This window comes from Anopheles ziemanni, chromosome 2 (assembly GCF_943734765.1).
Source record: "Anopheles ziemanni chromosome 2, idAnoZiCoDA_A2_x.2, whole genome shotgun sequence".
NCBI lineage: Eukaryota > Metazoa > Arthropoda > Insecta > Diptera > Culicidae > Anopheles > Anopheles ziemanni.
The window spans coordinates 85812903-85832540 of NC_080705.1; the positions used below are offsets into that span (position 1 = coordinate 85812903).

General features: G+C 43.8%; 2 protein-coding genes across 2 annotated transcripts; one reads left to right on the forward strand and one right to left on the reverse strand.

Moving 5' to 3' along the window:
- The first annotated feature begins 1254 nt into the window (after positions 1-1254).
- LOC131282459 (serine/threonine-protein kinase PRP4 homolog) lies at positions 1255-8056 on the forward strand. The gene is made up of 6 exons (XM_058311933.1): positions 1255-1280; positions 1391-2921; positions 2988-3589; positions 3675-3783; positions 3870-4406; positions 6873-8056. Exons 1-6 carry the CDS (start codon positions 1261-1263, stop codon positions 7074-7076), a joined length of 3003 nt encoding a protein of 1000 aa, XP_058167916.1. The 5' UTR covers positions 1255-1260; the 3' UTR covers positions 7077-8056.
- Positions 8057-10093: 2037 nt separating this feature from the next.
- Positions 10094-18635, reverse strand: LOC131281675 (uncharacterized). Its single transcript, XM_058311022.1, has 7 exons — positions 18467-18635; positions 13142-13840; positions 12998-13075; positions 12523-12564; positions 10570-10707; positions 10363-10459; positions 10094-10247 (listed from the first exon to the last, which is right to left on the reverse strand). The coding sequence occupies exons 1-7, from the start codon at positions 18633-18635 to the stop codon at positions 10094-10096; spliced, it is 1377 nt and encodes a 458-aa protein (XP_058167005.1).
- Positions 18636-19638: the final 1003 nt, after the last annotated feature.

Below are 19638 nucleotides of genomic sequence, written 5' to 3' on the forward strand. Positions count from 1 at the left end.
TCCGGCGCATGGATAAGGTTTTGCCCAAACGCCGGTTCGAATCGCGCGCACCTCTCCGTAGCGGGAGAAGAAATCCGAGATTGTCTTGTCTGAAACATCTTCAGACAAGTCGTGGACTTTCACGACCACGGAGTTGTCGACCATGGTGATCGGGATCGGGAAATGCTTCCCGTCGCATTCTAGCGAGTGCTTTCCGTCGTTCTGCTCGACGGTTCTTAGAGCGAGGCTCTGTTCCTTCACACGGATAAACATTGCGGATGTCGCTGGCTTCATCCGGATTGAGCTGATGTTGTTGCTGGTAAGACCCAGCTTTGTCATCACGAAGGTCGTTGCCTCCATCACGGGAGGCCTTTTAGGAATCTTTGAGAAGTCCACCCGAAGGGTACTTCTCAAAGCTGCCATTGTTAGGCTTGCTCTATTTTGCGGAGATAAACTATTTGCTCTGCTTCGTAAAAGAGCGTCCGATCGCTACGAGTCTCGGAGTGGAACTGTATAAACGTTTGTTTTCCACAAATTTTTGTACAGAGTTTCTTTATTGTATATCCGAACAATTCTACGGAGTGGCTACAGCCTGCTATACAATTAATTCATTGGGCTGACTTGTTATAGCTTACTACAACAGGAATGAACACTGGTATTTCAAAATTCTTTTACCTCAAATAATTCAAAACTGACCTTGGGACAGAGTGTAGTCTTGGTTAATTTCCTAAAAGCAATGTTTTATTTAATATAAAATCGGCTTAGAAAGATAGAATAAATCGGCTTAGAAACTTTAAACAAATTAATTATTTCAACGGTAATTTCAACTTAGGACCAAGGTTTTTTAATTGAACAGGTAAACATTTTGATCAACTGAAAATGACAACTTCGCTGACAGTATCAGTGTGATGGACGTACTCCTAACTCACATCTAACAGAGGAGTGAGTCCTTGAATTTTATCCACGCAAAAGAAGGTTTTATTTTGGAATTTCATCATTTAGTTCACATGCAATTGCCTAGATTAGCACAGGTCGAAAGCTTCTGTTCGTTGTCAATTATCTTTTTATTGAAGATAATAAATGCGATAAGGAGCTCACATTGGAATCGGATCTACAAGCTCCCTGTTGGGAGCGGCTCTAATCAGCCGATTCATCTCTAGACTCACATCTCTAGTGCGTGCAAAACGAAAAAAAGGTGCTTCTGCGAAGCAAGTTGTTTTATTCCGGATTGCTTATTCATTTTTAATCTCACGCATTGTGTTGTGGAAAATTGTGAAAACGATGACATCACGTGAAGTAATGTAAGTTAAAGTGCGACCGCCAGAATATTGGGTTGCGTTGTTTTACCACCATTTCCTTTCGTCATCAGTATGACGCTTTAATTTGGTTCCAATTATCATCCCCTTTCCAGCAGTATCGCTTCGGACGAAAGTGATTCGGCCGAGGAGGAGCAAAGCCCTCAGAACAACAAATCGGAGCAGAAGCAAAGCAGCAGTTCCCGCAAACATAAAAAGCATAAGCGTCACAAGAAATCATCAAAATCCGATAAGGCGGAGAAGACCTACAAGGCCAAGAAGCATAAAAAGCACAAACGGAAGCACCGTGGCGAGGACGAAGAGAACGAGGCAAGCAGCGGGTCGGAAGCTGACCACGCCAAGAACAATGGCGCAAAGGTAGAAGTGCGTAAAGTGGAACAACCTGCACGATCCAAGCGATCCGCCGAAAGCGACGTTGGCGATGACACGGCGCGTCCGAAAAACAATGGCAGCAGCAAGGTGGCGGAAAAACGGAAAGGGCACATATCGACGGACCCGGACAAACTGGTACAAATGCTAACGCAAAACCTGGAGAAGCGCAAGGAGGACGTCGTGTCGGTGGAAAGTGAAAGTGAGGGAACGGCGGTGGAGGATGCACCCAGCCCGGATGTGGCGGTCATCGAAGACGATGAACTCAATCTGGAGGATCTGATGCGCCAGAAGGCAATGCTACAGGCTTGCCTTGGTGAGTATGCGACGGACGACGAAGATGACGGAAAGCAGTCGAAGGCTAAAGGAGGAGAACGTCCGGTTAAGAAGAAGCGTGTGGAGCCGAATGAAGCGGTCATAACAATCGATGGAGATTCGACGCCGGATGATGTGGATCGGCTGCTCAAGAAGGCAGCTGTGAACCGCACGACTGCGGCGCGCAGTGGCCAGGATGATTCACAACCTCCCTCCCACCGGAGCTCTAACGCAGAGGTCGACAAAAGGTCATCGAAAGAATTCCAGTCACAGCAGCAGCTAGCAGATGGACGCTCAAGGCAATCGGATCGAGACCGCGAACGGGACCGGGAAAACAGAACCCGTGAGGAGCGCCGTAATCGGGAGGACGATAACTACAAGCGCCGCATGGCCGAGGAACGCTTCGAGCGGGAGAAAGCTCGCGAGCGCGAACGCGATCGGGATAGGGACCGGGCGAGGGCCCGCCAGCGAGAGCGCGATCGTTCCATGGATCGGTCGTTCCGCGATCGACGTGGCTATTCGCCGCGTGATCGTAGCCGCGAGAGACGTTCGATGGAAAGGGATCCCCGTGGTCGGGGAGGAGGGGGTCGGTTGGGATCACGTGATCGTTTCCGTGGCAGAAGCAGGGATCGTAACGTGCGCGGTGGTCCGGGTAGGATGGATCGAGACTTCCGCGATCGCGATTGGGATCGTGGTCGCGACAGGGATCGAGATCGAGGTTATGGGCGTGGTATGCAGCGGAACGGGCGCGACGGTCGGGGTGGCGGCGGCAGGGGTCGGAAGGTGGAAGACGATCGTTTTAAGGATTCTCTTAGTGAAGGACTCAAGCAGCAGAAGGAGTCTAGTAGCGACAGTGAAATTGCCGACATCGACATTGACGATGAGGAGGACGAGGAGAAGATCATTGAAAAGAGACGCAAGGAGCGCGAAGCGCTACTGAAGGTAGGTCGTTAGCTAAAAACCACATCAAACACACGAAATGAAAGAAATTAATGAACTTTTTCTCAGAAACTGGGTGCAGCGAACGAGGACAGCAACAGCATGACGGAAGTGCAACCGCCCGAACTGCGCCAGCTGAGCAGCAGTACCGGCCCGTCGTCCCGGAACGATTCATCCACCAACAACAGCCGGGAAGCGACGGCCCACCACCAGCAGCAGGATGACCGCGATGGGACCGACCAGTCGCTCACGCCCCCGATACCGAGCGAACGGCGGGATCTGATGGATCAGGTAGAACGTAAGCAGAAAGACCCGGCCGACCCACCGAAAGGGGACCTGGACAGGCAGAGTAAGGAACCGAAAAGTACTGCGAAAGAAAATGTTAAACGCCCCGAATGGGACATGTTTGCCGAACAGGACATCGACTCCAACTTCGACTCGCCGAACCAGGTGGTGGCGAACAAGCAGGCGCACGAGAACCCGGCCTTGACGGACAACTGGGACGACGCGGAAGGCTACTATCGTGTCCGGATCGGTGAGGTGCTGGACAACCGGTACGTGGTCGCCAACTACACCGGCCAGGGGGTGTTCAGTACGGTCGTGAAGGCTCGGGATCAAGCCCGTGGCAGTGCCTTCGTTGCTGTTAAGATCATTCGCAACAACGAGATCATGTAAGTTTTTTTTCGGGAAGATTATTACCATGAAACATGTTTATTGCTTCGTACATCAATCGGATAATTTTCACCGTCCTTCCAGGCATAAGACGGGCCTCCGGGAGCTGGAGATACTGAAGAAACTCAACGACGCGGATCCAACCGATCGGTACCATTGCCTTCGCTTGTACCGACACTTTTTCCACAAGCAGGTAAGTTTTGCCGGCTTCCTTTTCAAGCTCATCTCTTTCCACATTTCTAACATACTTTTCTGTTTTTCGTTGCCTTCCACCTCAAGCATCTGTGCATGGTCCTGGAGCCACTCTCGATGAACCTGCGGGAGGTGCTGAAGAAGTACGGCAAAAACGTCGGTCTGCACATCAAAGCCGTACGCAGCTACACCCAGCAGCTGCTGCTGGCCTTGAAGCTGCTGAAAAAGACCGGTATCCTGCACGCGGACATCAAACCGGACAACATTCTGGTCAACGAGAACAACTTGGTGCTGAAGCTGTGCGATTTCGGATCGGCATCGTCGATCACCGACAACGAGATCACGCCGTACCTGGTGTCGCGCTTCTACCGTGCGCCGGAAATCATCCTCGGCCTGTCGTACGACTACGGTATCGATATGTGGTCGGCCGGATGCTCCATCTACGAGCTGTATACGGGCAAGATTTTGTTCAGTGGTCAGTCCAATAATCAAATGCTTAAGTGTTTCATGGACCTGAAGGGCAAGATACCGAACAAGCTGATTCGCAAGGGTCAGTTCAAGGATCAACACTTTGACCAGAACTGCAACTTCCTATCGCACGAGATAGACAAAATCACCGAGCGGGTAAGTGTCGCTGTTTTGCATGTGCTTATTTTTTTATTTCGCTTTAAATTTATTGCATCTACAGTCTATCAAGAAAGTATCCGTACAGTCATCAATTTCAACTTTAAGCCTAGTTATCTCAGCGACTACGTGACCTAGGACAATTATTTAAACGACATCTCGTAGATAAACTTCTATTCTATCTAATGAGGTCTTAACATTTCAAAAAAGTTACTTGTAGGTCACTTTGCTCTAACGAAACCCCAAAAAAGGCTCAAAATCGATGACAAAAAAGTATCCGTACATGATGAGTATTGATGATGTGCCATCCGTACATGATGTGCCAATATGGTGCAATCAATGCCACTTGCCTCAATAATAGCCTGTAAGTGCCAAGAAATAATTTCTACCAGTTTTCTTTTCGAAATATGCTGGAAATTTGACCCGATTCCATAATAGTTCTAAAGATGTCTACTAAGATCAGGATAATGTTCCGTTGATGGTAGATCTAGGCATCTTTCGACAAATGTTGTATAGAGATCGATTCCGGACACTTTTCGACTATCGTCAACACTTGTATGATCTCATAAAGTGGTCACTCTTGGACAATACATGACCTATTCTTAGGATCGTTATTTTACTCAGAGAGAACATTGTAGAACATTTAAACTTTTACCAAGGGTTGGCTTGTCCAAAGAATAAAATGGGCGAAGTAGACCATGTCCTACAGATGATTTATAATTAGTTCAATGTTTCCAGTTTGATTAATGGCCTCCGAACGCCATAACACATACTTTCAACTACTGTGTTTTATAGTTGGAACAACGTTGCTCATATTGATGATTGAGTTCGACGTTAAATCTCAATTGTTGTTCGTTGTTTTGGCCAAAATTGCTTAATTTTATATGTATTAAGTCTGTATATAGTGTATAAAACACTGTGCCGACACGCCAATGGCATCAAAATACAGCGATTTGCAAATCCCCAGTCTCCCTTATTCTTTCCTTAGAAACGAAAAATTTGCAACGTACAATTATGCAATGTTATTGTTTTTTCCAAAAAACCTTCTTAAGAGTTGTAATCCAAATCATATGATTGGTGATCTAGACACTTCGTTCGTCATGTTTGAGAACTCTAAGTATGGAAGACTTCATAGCTTTTCGAGCTATCACCACCTCATAGCGATTGAGTAACCACGAAAGATGTCTGTTTGAAGGGTTTAGTCTAGTTGTACCCTGGTTAATTCGACAAATTATAAGTTCCTGAGACTTAGCATGAGATTTGCCACAGAGTTCATCAACTTTCCATGTTAGGTTCCCTTGACATCACATGAAAAAGATAGCTCTCTATTGGTTGCAGCTGTATGCTAAGTTTCACTGGCCATTTCACGTTAAATGATGATATAAAATTGATGCCGCCATTTTTTTAGACCCTTAATAACTCGAAATAATAGCTAGGTTGATACTTTGACTACTAGAACCTCACCAAACCGGTGTTTTTGGTCAAGAAAGCCGGGTGTACGAATACTTTTTTGTCATCGATTTTGGGCCTTTTTTGGGGTTTCGTTAGAGCAAAGTGACCTACAAGTAACTTTTTTGAAATGTTAAGACCTCATTGGATAGAATATAAGTTTATCTACGAGATGTCGTTTAAATAATTGTCCTAGGTCACGTAGTCACTGAGATAACTAGGCTTAAAGTTGAAATTGATGACTGTACGGATACTTTCTTGTCAGACTGTATATATGATGGTTCAAGCAAATGTGCATGAAATTTCAATTTTTGTTATTATACTTTTAAATGGCCTAAAAGCTTAAGTGAAAACGTAGGATCTGAGTGGACTCCGGCGTTAATGTCTTAAAATGGCAGAATATGTCTTGTTGGACCTCAACAGCCAATCAAAAAATCAGTATGTTTTTATACGTATATAAATGCACTTTTTACAAGAAGCCTATTTTCGGATGCTATTGCACTTAAGCCATTGTGTTCGTCTTCGTCAATTACACCGTTCTATTTGTCTAATGATTGGATTTTTAAACATACAACTTTAATAAATTGGATTCGTTAATCGATTGGGGCTTATTATAGAAGCGTTCATGTATATTTGCCGTATTTTCGCGTATATAGAATCACCTTCGTGTAAGGCATAGTAAGACTTCTAGTTTCCTCGTTTAACATCATCACTACTTTTGCCATGCAATGATCGTGGATAAAAAAGATGATTATATACACGCAAAAATACGTTAATTTAAACATCGCATGTTTGTGGAGACTGCTGTACATCATTATGCGCGTACGATTTTAACGAGTTTTGGTAGTTGTTAATGGATTAAAGGAGTATTTAAAATAATTTAATGATTATTTAACATTATCCGTTAAAAGCTGGCAAATGAAACAATATTCACAGGGACCCAACGTTACATGTTTGCAGTGTATTGTTTATTTAATCCCAACAATCGTCTCATTTATGTTTCTCAATATTTTGCAGGAAAAAATTGTGGTCGTATCAGTCATAAAGTCGACGCGGGACTTACAGCAGGAGCTCATTGCCGGACAGAACCTTCCCGACGAGCAGATACGCAAAGTATCGCAACTGAAGGACCTCCTGGACAAGGTGTTCGCCCTCGATCCCGCCAAGCGAATCTCGCTGAACCACGCGCTGGCACATCCGTTCATACAGGATAAAATCTAAAGGGAAACCCGTAGAAACCGAATAGGAGAGCGAATGCACCTGAGGCCCCGTACGCAACGGAAGTATACTCCTTCCAAAAACCCCTTTATTTGGACATAAATGAATCCATTCTCTCCAGCATATCTGCAGCTCCTTCATGTACATTAACAATGACCTTTTCTTACTTACGCGCTTCGCCGAACAACAACAACAACAACAACCACGTCGACCGCAATCCGCACCACTTTCTGCACACACCACACGCGCGCAGTCGAATTCATCGAACGATGAAGGAAGCCCTACCCGATGAAGATGATGATGCACCCATCAATCTCTCGTAGGAATCAAAGTGTGTGTGTGTGATTAGCAGGCTATGAAGACCGTGCTGCAGAACTTGTAAAGAAAAACACAATTTCTCTTGTTTTGTTCACGAAGCAAGCAATGAGAGAGGTAAACAACTAAAAGCCACTCATGTAGTAATCTTTAATCGATCTTAATCATTATGGAAGAAGAACAAAAACAAAAGCCCCATACATATGCGAAACACTAGACCAACCATAGGAATGATTACGATTTGTGAAAATCTAGCATCGGAGAATTAATCTTTTTCTTTCGTTTTACGTAACGAGGATACCGTTTTTCTTCTTTTCGGTCACTTTAATGGTACCATTTTTTCTTTGCTCAACAACACCTTGACTCTGGCCGATTTAGCAGGTTGCAGAAAGTATTAAATTATCGCCAGGCATGATTAGCTTAAGCTTCGGTACTGACACGAACTTGGTGGCAAGTGAAGAATGATTTAAAATCATTTTGTAGACTATGTTTTAATTGTTTTTATGTTCGCCATTTGATTATATTTCAATCAAATTCTTCACCAGAGGGGTAAATAAATAGAATTTACAAATCGATTGATAGTGGAGGTAATACCGTTCATACACAAATGACGAATTGAAATAGAGAGCGCGATAATAAAACTGGTTCCTTGCTTACGAGGATACAAAACAAAACCGGATCGAATGAAACGTAGAGCAAATGCCAACCGTCTAAATTTAAGTTAATTGAACATTCACTGCGTTATGTTTGACCACTCTCTTCGCTGTTACCACTCGACAGTTTTAACCACATTGATTCATCTTATTTGCAGCGCATGATGTTGATAAAATGTGCGTGCGGGCATTTCCTCAGCCGTGGTCGGGATGGCCCATCGCCCAAAAGGGAGCCACGTGAGGGAGAGGCATTCGTTGGCCGGGCAAAGCAGCAAACAGCAGCGATGTTGGAACGTACACTTACGCACCGAGTGCTTGAACAAAGTAATCAAACCCTACACAACCATATATGCCGCAAATGAACACGATGCACACGCAAACTAATCCTGTTTTTCAAACCATCCTCCACAAGATTTGCCGTCCCACAGCAGCAGGAGCCCTGGCCGTGCCTGTTCGGTGCAAGAAACGGGGAATATTTTAGGTAAAGCAAAATCCAAAGCCAGGTGTCGGAAGGTCTCCGGTTTTCTTGGTCCTTATCGCCGGCCTGAGCTGGGAAATGAATGTGCCTGCTGTGAAGAGGTAGTGAAAGAATTTTATAACATGCTTGTTATTTTACACTCGTGCAACTAAACAATTTCCCACGTTAATATTGACCCTTTTGTAGTGTACTAGTTATCAAACTAAATTTCTTTCAAGTCCCATCCATACGCATTCGTCAGTTTTTAGTTAGTCGCCGGCAGTGAGTGGTCTTTTCGATTTGTACATTTATCTTTCCTTTACCCACCACTTGGTCGATCTTTTGAAGAAACGTCTTGGAGTGCACTGTACGTGTGGCGCTTGTACTTTCCATGGAAGCTGGCAAAGAGTTTTCCTTGCTCCGTGGTTGATCAGGTTATTATGTCTTCGTCGATGCGGCTGTCGATTGTGCAACAGTTACTTGCCCGTTTTTGTGCTTTATTTCATTTTAGACACCCGATCCTGTTCGCTCGAACCGCATAGGTTCTTGAGCCGAAGACACCACCAGGAGGTAGAAATATCCTTGTTCGTAAAGATTTGTTCGATCACGCGGTTCTTTATGTTGCAGGAAGGTAAGTGCGTGTTAACAAAGCATTATCCGAATATACACGTATCGCACATAGCGTACAGCAATACAATTTTGGGGGGAAACCGGAAGTGAAACCGACGTATGGCATGGGCTCGCACCCTGATTTGTTGATGTTAAGGTTCATCGATAACACGACAATAAAGGGCTCGGACACATGAGGTGTGACAAAAACGTACAATTAGTATTTGTGATTTAAAACGGTGCTGATGACAAATAATATTGTGGTAATAGTAATAGAGGACAAAAAAAAATACTTGCCTTCTTCTTCTTTTTGGCGTAACGATCTCTTGGTCATGCTTGCCCGTTAAGGGCTTACGAGATTTGTTTCCCTGTTGTAGTACGTGGATAGTCAGTCCTCTCGTACAGGGGAGGGTGCGGTCTCGGTTGGGATTCGAACCCACGCCGTCGAGGTGGTGAGCCCCGGCGCTCATGGGCCGATTTTCTAACTTGCCTTATTGGATTCATTTATTAGATTAATTTCAATCCAAATTCTATTTTGACGGAACACAGCCATATGGACACCATTTGTTTAACCCATCTTTCTTATCTTTATTATTTCGATAACAGTTAATGTAACAGTAAAATCGTAACAGAAAATCGAATCATGAGTGAGATATAGAGTATTTAAAAAAATAGTTACAAAAAGAAGAAACCAAAATACGAATTCGCGTAAAAAAGGAAGAAATACAATGTCTTAATGCTTCTTGTTGTCCATCGTTATTAGAGTAGTTTCGCTTCGAATTCGGACGTGCTTGAAGGATCTTGGAGAGCGAATTAAAAAGAAACGAATCACTTCTCGCCAATCCCCTTCCACCATCGCGTCCTCCTACCTTCGTCTTTATCGACCGGCCGTCCCCCTCCAGGATCCAGTAGTTGGTTGTCTTTGGTCTTTGGCTTGACCGTCCACTGTCGATGCCCACCGTCGTCACTCTCGTCTGCCTGTCGCTCTATCGGCCAATATTGATCGGTTCGTCGGCCATGCCCAGCTCCTCGGTGGCCGCCTTGTTGCCTTTCCTTTTCTTCGAGTACCACATGAACGCCAGCCCGGCGTAGATGTTCGACAGAAAGACGAACCACGCCAGATAGAATCCGTAGCCGTAACTAAAATGGCAGTAAAATGGTGTCGATTAGATGATTAACAGGAAGGCAGCGAGTGAGAAAGAGTGGGGGAATGGGAGGGGAATGCCTGCGACACACCACCATTTGAAGGACTCACCTATATTTGGCACCTTTCGGGAAGGTGTAGGATATGTTTTCCTTTTCGTACTCCACGGAAGCCACTAGCACTTGAATTACGACGATGCTCGTCGCCGCTGTAATCACGTTGAAGAGTTAAAAAAAAAGAAGTTTAGTAAAAAACACACCTTTTCGTCACTTTAAGATCGACAATCCATTGACCCCTTTTCCCATCCATCTGACTTACCAGAAATGAAATGTATTCCTCCGGCTAACCGCTTGAACATGTATCGTGGATTCAGGAAGGTGTAAATCGAAAATATGAAACCCATCACCATCACGAACACGGTGATGCACGCAAACGAGGCCTCGGTTCGGCTGTAGTCTGGATGGAGGAGGAGGAGGAGGAGGAGGGAACGAAAAGGTTAACATGATATAGAAATTTGTTTGATATTACTGTGGGCAATCAAACATTGTCGTATCGAGTTGATGCACTGTTACTAGTATTATTATCAACTGGATTAAACACACTACCGCTAACCTTATCATGCAAGCGATTAGGGGGACTAGGAGGGGTTTTCTATTTGATATAATGTTTTGTTTTCCTGAAGACATACTTTACCGTCAAGTCACAAAGTATCGTACTTTCGCGTGTATAACATCACCTTTTTATAATGGCGGAGTTATTCCAAAGCAATGTATTCTAGTGTTAAGTAAAAATATCAACGTAAAGAAAAGGTTCCACTTTGATATTATGGGAGTACAGAAATTAGTACAAACAAAAATAATTCTCCTGTTTAACGCTATCTCTAATTTTCAGAGCATTAATTTTAAAAGAAAAATAGAGTATTATACACACCAAAAACCAAATCGGTTATGATATAATACTACAATACATCATTGTTGTTAATATAACTTGAAAACAGCTAGTGTTTTACACATAATAATAGAAGTATCTTTAAGTCTGTTTAGACTTTTTTTTTTATTGTCTTAGCTCTTTTATATTTATTGTCTTAAACCAAGCCGCGCAAAACATCTTAACGTATGTGAAACGTGAATATCCATTCTTAACTCGTGCATTCGTAAAAAGTAATGAGCAGCGGGAAAACATGATGCAACGCCTATTCAGAAGCGGCCAGAAGCGAACAACGATGCAATAAAGTATGTGCGTTTCGTCGATTCGCTACACTTCAAACCTTTGACGACTTTAACGCCGTGTTGCGCCTGGTTTATGTTCAAGTCGTGCAAAAAGCAACATGAAATGTGTGTAAAGAACTGTTTAACCGCAAGATTACCAACTCCGAGGATGCTTGTGTGCACCGCTTCGTCGTGCGCCGCATGCAAAATTTTACGACCGGCTGTTTATGGTCGGCGCGAGAAAATTAATGAAGACAACGAAAAGCTCGATCGGATATGAAATATGACCGGCAAAAGAAGTGCGCGACAGGAAGTGCCAAATGACAAAACGGGAAGAGCAAAAAGATGCACGGCATTCGTTTCTTATGCAGCTTCGTTGCGATTGAGGTTAATTATCACATCGTAAAGATGCACTAACCTATTTTACTTTCCCAGATGATGTGTGAGTACAATATTGAGAAGTTTTACTTTTTTCGTAACATAAAATGTGTTAATTAAATTGATTCCATTCCAATGAAATGCCGAAGGCTTTCTATTCTACTCAGTTAGGTGTAACAAGAAATACTTCTTTTATACTATTTTGTTCCCAATTTTAATGTAATGCCGTTCCAAGCGGGACACGGTTTTTGTAAGTGGCTAGAAAAGCGCGTAAGGTTATGCCACATCTACATATAGAAAAAACTGATTAATTGTAACATTGATGCGACTAATGATTTAACATCGAAATTGCAAAGGAACCACACATAATTTGTCTACATTTTGTAGGTTCCAATTGTTCTAGTAGAGTTACAAAGAGAAGGCAATTTAATAGAAAGGAACAAGACGCACAGTTACTTTTCAACTCATCGCATTAGCTAAATTCGGCTTCAAATATTTCTTTTCACTAATTTGCTCACTATTTGCGATCAAATATTGCTAACGGAACCAGAACCTCTAACCATCCGGCTTCCGTTGGATGTTTTTTCAATCAAAATCAATCATCAGATTTTAGCTAGTACGATAACTTTAACAAGTAACTTATACCTTGTTTCCCGAAACTATGTGAGAAACCAGTGCTTCATACCTTCCGACTGGAACTCGGGATTGTAGAATGCTTCATCTTTTTCTACTCCAATCGCAATCGCAATCGTCGTCGTTTTATGTTTGATACAGAAAATGGCAATCGGTTTTATTATTCAATCGCGCGGTGCCCGGTTAGCAGGCCATGCACACACGGACACGGAATAGTGGTATGTGTATGTATTGAGGGGGGTTTTTTTTTTTTATAAAAAAAACAAATCATGTTATTTACGTTGGGTGCATTTGGGGGATGAGATATTTCGATGCCAACGCAACCACACGAAACGAAAACGAAAGAGAAATGTTTAAAAAAAGTAACACAAAATCAAATCAAACTGGGCGGGAAAATGGAATCGTACGGGGGGGGTGGGGGAGGCGATCCTTCCCAGATTGATCGTGCTGTTAATAATAAGTTTTTCCGGTGGGAAAGAACCGTAACATGGAGTAAGGCATCCGAAACGCGATCCGCGATCACTCACCTAGCAATTCGTCGTCGATGGAAGGATCCTGCTGAATTTCGTCATCGCTCGGGAAAAGATTGTGGAATTTGCATTTTTCTGTAAGAGGGAAAGCGTGTTAGTACCGGGCCGAAAACCGTGGTCGCGCCATGGCCGAAAACCTACTGAACGGTGTGTACTCGTAGCCGTTCGCTATGCGGCCCTTCTTCGGTGGAATCGGCGGCCGGATGATGTACTTGGTGCCGTTCGGGCTGACGACGTACGGCGGGATGTTCATCGCCTTGGCGAACGCCCAGAGCAGATAGATGACGCCCGGTTTCTGCTCCCACCCGTCGAACAGGGCCTCCTTGAGTGCCTGCGGCAGCAGCACGTTGATTTCGGTCGAGTTGATGATGACCGTCTCCACGACGGCGGCCACCGTTTCCTCCTTCAGCGCTTCCCGCACCCCGTTCAGATCGGTCGGGTCGAGCATCATCAGCGGCGGGTTCTTCAGCTTCTGCACGGCCACGTTGTCCTGCTGGCGCAGCTTGCCGGTCAGCTCGTGGAAGACGGTCCGCAGCTCGCCGAACTGGCCCGCATCGTTCACGATCCACGACGCGAACAGGTGCCGCCGGAAGGTGTCGTCGACGTCGGACACGTTGTCCGTCCGCAGGTCGGTGGCCAGAAAGTCCTGGATGTACGGTTCCTTCGCGATCGTCTTGCGCATCGTGGCGATGCGGTTCTCGTTGACGAACGAGAGCGTCGTGAAGTTGCGCGTCACGTTGGCCTGCGCCAGCACGGCCGGTATGACGCCGTAGCGGCAGATTTTCCACAACCCCGAGTGGGACGTTTTGAAGTATCGGCGCGTTTCCGGGATGAAGATTCCTGTCAACAAGCGGGAGAAGAAGGCACCCATCAGTGTCGGTTCAGCGAAGTCAGCGAAGTTCTCGGAAATGGTATCAACCGAACCATCTCCCTTGGGAACCGGATGCTCTACTAAGAATCATAAGACGGCCTCCGTGTTGTGTGATATCGTGTAAAATACAGCCCGAATAAATCCCTGACACAGGGTTGTTTGTCTTCCGCATTAATTACAATCGTTAATCGTTGCATCCCGAAGGTCCCCTTCCACACACCGCAACCGTTCAACCCGGTCCTTCCTGCCCCGGGGGAAAACATTCTTGCCATACCACTTGATGAACCGTGCAACGGTGACCTATGGGGTCTTATTTTTAATCCCACCAATTTGCAACGCGCTTCGCAAACGTTGAACATCGTTGTAAAATGAAGAAACGCTCGCTACCCATGTCTCCATGGGGTCTTTTTATTCTCGAACACATAAAACATTGTGACTTGGTTGTAAAAAACAAAAACAAAAAGAAAACATCCAACTGTCGAACAAGAGAGTCGGAGCAAAAATAGATAGAGTGCAAAAGATAAAACAAAAAACGGCACTTTCTCTCTCCCGAGGGCACTGTTGACTTTCGCCGAGGATTGTGAATCGCACGGCAAACAACCGGCATAACTTGCTTTACGGTGAACCGTTCCAGTCAGAAAGCATGACCGGAGCGGAAGTAGGAGAAAGATTCAATGTCAATATTGGCTCACCATTCGCCGTTGTGCTGTCCGGCATTCTGGGTAGAAGTTGATGGTATCCGAGTGGTAAGTCATGATTTTTATGAAACTGCTGCTCGGCAACGTTCAAACAGTTGATTGCATTCGAAACTAGTAGAAAAACATCTGGTTGCATATTAATGCTTCCGGCAGACGAGTGCCTTACACTTGTAATGTAAGTGCTTATGAAATTGCGGTTTTGATTGTTTTCTCTTGACCCTTGCCGGTTGCATATCGGCACGAGGTTTTATTGACTTTTAATCACTTTATTAATAATTTGCGAACTGCGGGTTGTTAGTGGTTAGTGTCAAAGATCAAGGATCATTTAACATCGTGAATATATCATAAATGATTCAACAGACGTACGTGCAAGGAACCAGAAGCAAACTTTTTATTTGTTAAATTAGTTTCAAATGGATCAGATTATTCGTCAAATGTGAAATAATACTAGGTTTTTATTTTACTTTCAATTAGCATGACTTTTATGATTATCTTTTATTGGTTTCAAAAATACTGCTGCGTCATATTCATGTATAATAATAATAAAAGAACTTACTTTTTTATACGAAAAGGTTTTATCTTTTCGAAATAAAATCAATTATTTCTCTGCAACATTCACCATCATGCATTACGCCATTTTAATATTGTTCATAGATTTACTAGATTTCTCCTCATAAGGCGTCATAAATCGTACCTAAATGTAAAAATTATTCATAATTTCAAGCATTTTTTGTTCTCTTTTGTTTATAGACTCAGTAGTATTATGGATATAATGTATCATAAGTCGCACCACAATGCAAAAATTATAAATAATTTAAAGTATGTGCTGTTCTTGACACGCGGGGTTTTCATCATTCTTTATCGAAATACGTATGATATCAAGTTGTAATGGATTGTTTCCTAGGTGTTTCTGTAATTTTTAACAGAAAACATTTATAATTTACCAAACAAATCTTCTGACGAGAGGGTGTTATATTCCCGAGCCAAACGCGCTAACAAAATGTTTAATTTACATAAATTAAACTTAATTTTGTTCTACATTTTTTTATATTGTTCTTTGTGTCCTCTGTTTTTTTCAGACTTTCTAGGGTTATTGTCATCACTTCATCATTCCTCATTGATAAGACACGTAATTTCTACTTGTAATGCAAAGTGCTTAAAAGTTCTGTGATTTTTAACAGCAAATCAGCTTTTTTGATTCACCAAACAAAACATTCAGAAAACGGTATTATATTCACGAGCCAAATACGAGTATGTAAACAAAATGTTTGATCTATTCAAACTTGACCAGTGGCTTTCTGAGAAATGAGGGTTAAAAGGTGTGTTATTCTAAAGCAATTTAACCTGATAAAAACATCAAGCGAGTAAGCATTAAAATGGTTCAATCAATCTTTGTTATGTATTATCTAAACATTTGCCTTAACCAACTGTAGTTTCGCACCCATTTTCCACACATGGTAGCGATGATAGAAAAACAAAACAAAACATTCACCTTATGTTGTGCTTTAAAAATAGATTAGAAAATTACACACCTCTTCGACGATCGAAAAATCAAACAGCCATGTTTGAACGACATCATTACACATCCAACATTGGGCTTGAAAATGTTACACAAAGATGTTTGAATGTGTTTGGAAAAAAGGTAGGCAGAAAGTGTTTGGAAAAGAAAGGGAAAACAAAACATTGCCAAACCGCACATGGCTGCCCTCGGTTGGTTTCGTTCCGGCTTTTCCGCTCGGCAATGGTTTCAGCCATTTGGCCATCAATTTCGAACGCACCCCTCCCAACGTTACGGATCATGTGATCGATAAAACGTTCAAATCATTGACTGTTTATTTGCGCTAATGCATATTTTGACATTTTGTTTGATAAACTTTACAACACTACGGCGAAGGGCGGTGGGCAAGCGGGCAAATCGGCAAGGCCGACAATCAATCATGCGCGAGCGGTACTGTCACTCGCAAATGCAACGTAAATGACTTTCGATCGGGTGGCCAACGGAATTGTAATTTAGCATCCGACGGCACGCCAGACGTTTGCCAACTTTTGCCACTGCGGCGACGGTGGAGACGATTAAGCAGTGAAAGCTAAACTCGAAACATGTGTTCAAGTCACTTTTTATGGGATTTTTTGATGGTGGCATTTTTACTCGCGAATGCAAATGGGTTGACATTTTACAGCGCGACAAACTCGTGCCGTGTAAAGTGGAAAATACTATGCAGTGGCAGGAGCGCGATCGGTTAACGAGATTCGGGAACGCATTACATTGGTCGGTTAACATGGACGGACGAATTAATTATTGTTCCTTATTCCTGCATTTGAATATGGAAAAAAACATGTTTGAGAGAGTTTCAGTTCTGGTATTTAATCTATACGTTGGGAAACTTTTTACGAGGTATATGAGAATAAAGAATCTAATATAAACATGTTGCACATAAATTTCACTTTATTTAACAAGTTTCAATTACTAATTGCACGGTTGGCTTACAGTTACCAATGGCAAGGGTGGCAAGAATATGAAAATGTGTGAATTATCCAAATCATTTGAAATGTACTATGATGCATGAATGGTGCAGCGGTTTTTGCATAAAAATATGTGATTGATGCACTAACGTATACTAAGAGTTTCAGTTTCTAAAAGAAGTGGAAAATTCTCAGAATAGTTTGAGGATATTGGAAATGGATAAGCAAAAGAAATGTCCGGCACATTTCCGAATATAATAATTTTTCTTAAATTTTTTTAATTTTTTTCTTTTCCAAACATTTCACAATTGTAAATTTTAACAGGATTAAAAAAACATTGATTCAAAAAAGTAGAGAAATAAATTACTTGTCAATTTGGGTAACTGATGGTTTTTCATGAAATAAATCTTTGCAAATCAGGCTTCTGGCAATGAAAACTCCAAAATAAAATTAAGGAAAATTGTTTTTTTTTATTTTCAGAAAGGACGGCCTGGCCGTATTGCTTAAGAAGAAAAACAATTGTAGTTAAATTCAATTTTGATCCCGTATTAAAAATGTTTGGTTTGATCTAATAAAAATGTTAACGGTAAATGTATTGCATGTTTTTGGGGCCTTCAATTCATAGCTGCTTAGGGCATCACAGTGAAATCAAAACCAGACGTGACTCATTAGATGTAAATTAAATCGAGCTGCTTAGAATCCCGTCTGAAAGGTTCATTTCCCCGACGCAGTCTTGCACATTCCACTGGTGAGCAAATCACGATAGTTTAGTCACTTTGCCAACTTTGCGTCGCTTACTGCTTACTTGGCAGGTATTCAATTAAATCTCCCGACCGTCTGGCATCGGTTGGATGACACTACCGTCAGTTCTAGACCACCTTCGAGGTGACTTTACCCCGTGGCGCAGTTGTTGCTAAGAAACAATGTATTTTCCTTGCTGCTGGGTAGAATTAATCTCAACCAAATCCAATTGTATCCAGTTCCGGGGCTCGATGGAGGCGCCTGGTGCCCGACACGTGTTTCCATTCAAACGCGCACCAGAAACAAAACACAAAAAAAAACAACAACAACACTGGCCCATGGATGGATCAAACATCCCCTTTGAGTAAATGGAACCGTTACCGATGCCGATGGCCGTAACATCACACCTTACGGCAAGCCATTGGCGCAATCGTTCGTCCGTTCGTTCGTTCGTTCCGCAGAACCAATTGAACCGACGCGCTGCGGTTCCTATTTATAGACCGCATGGGCTACGGATCGGTGAAGATTTGTGTACGAATTATTTGTGGATTTGTTCGGAAATTATCTCACTTCATTATACCATCGGGCGCTGGAATGTTTACGACCACGAGGCGGCGTCGGTCCCGCCGTCGAAAGAGGCGAACAGGCGAACAAGGGAAGAAGAAATATTACTACCGCACCGGAGTTGCTTACCTTGGCCACCTGTTACGACGAACCAGTGGTCGGTGGAGATGGCCACTATCCAGATGAAGGCCGCCGCGCCGATGAGCACCGTGCAGCCGAGCAGAATCCGCCGCTGCCGGTAGAACTCCTCCATCAGCGGCTTGCGCTCTTCCTCGCGCGAAATCGACGTGGTCGACATGGTGTTTTCGGTCGGTTTTGGGTTATGCTATTGAAATCGCTGCTTCTACTCTACCACTGAGATCGGAGTACCACTTTCGCTTTCATCAGACACTCACGCACTTCTTGGCAAAGGAAAAAAACCACTTGCGAAACGGGAACTTGCGCACAAGATCGATGGCTTCACGCCTGCTTTGTTTACCACTGTTGCACTAACAACTATTCTATACTACTGTATTAACGCGTTGGCTTTCGTGTTTCATCGCAGCACTCGCCGGCTGAAGGAAGCGAACGGAAAACGGAAAGAAAACAACACAGAGCCTCCTCCTTCGAGCAGGTTCACATCTTCACGCACAACTACACACACACACACACACTACGTGCACTGGCAGGAAAATTTTCACCGAAACACGCCGGCGGCGAGCTGCGAAAGGAAAAGGGGTGATTTGAATGATTTGAGTGAAAGCCAGCCTCCCCCCGGTCACTGCAGCGTGAAAGTTCTGTGCGAATTTTCCGCCGCTTTATCGTATTTCGGTATAGCTTGCCAACCGAATTTGGCCGGGCGAACTTTTTGGTCGGGCGTGGAAATGTCGATCGATGGCGGCAGGCCGTCGGCGTTTGCTCACACTCTTGCCGGGATTCACTTCGGAGCCGGCTTTCGGGGGGGATTTTTTGTTGCACACCACAGACACGGCACAGCCATCGGAATCCTGGGAGGCGACAGCTGCCGAGCAATTGCAGCAAACGCCACAAGCAACACAGCCTTCGCCGTCGCATTGCGCGGTTGACAATTTATTTGCGCGCTGTACTCGAACGAAATTCGCGACTCGGGAAGGCTTGGGTTGCCGGCCGCTCTGTTTTTGGGGGGAAGTAAAAATAAACCACGCGTCCGCGCTCGAACACAGCCTTTTTGGTGGTCGGAACCAATGAAGGTAGGAAGGCGGGGAGGGAAGCCGAATGTTAAACAATACGGTGGGCGATTAAAAGAATCACGAAGTCATCTTTCTCATCCCCCCGGGATGGGA

Excerpts from the sequence above, each read along its gene's own strand:
- LOC131282459 (XM_058311933.1), top strand. The coding sequence starts at position 1,261 with ATGACATCACGTGAAGTAAT. Across the intron at positions 2,922-2,987 it reads AGCGCGAAGCGCTACTGAAG|AAACTGGGTGCAGCGAACGA; the intron begins GTAGGTCGTTAG and ends ACTTTTTCTCAG. Across the intron at positions 3,590-3,674 it reads ATTCGCAACAACGAGATCAT|GCATAAGACGGGCCTCCGGG; the intron begins GTAAGTTTTTTT and ends CCGTCCTTCCAG.
- LOC131281675 (XM_058311022.1), bottom strand. The coding sequence starts at position 18,635 with ATGTCGACCACGTCGATTTCGCGCGAGGAAGAGCGCAAGCCGCTGATG. Across the intron at positions 13,841-18,466 it reads CGTCGTAACAGGTGGCCAAG|GAATCTTCATCCCGGAAACG; the intron begins GTAAGCAACTCC and ends GCTTGTTGACAG. Across the intron at positions 10,708-12,522 it reads TCCCGAGTTCCAGTCGGAAG|ACTACAGCCGAACCGAGGCC; the intron begins GTATGAAGCACT and ends TCCTCCATCCAG.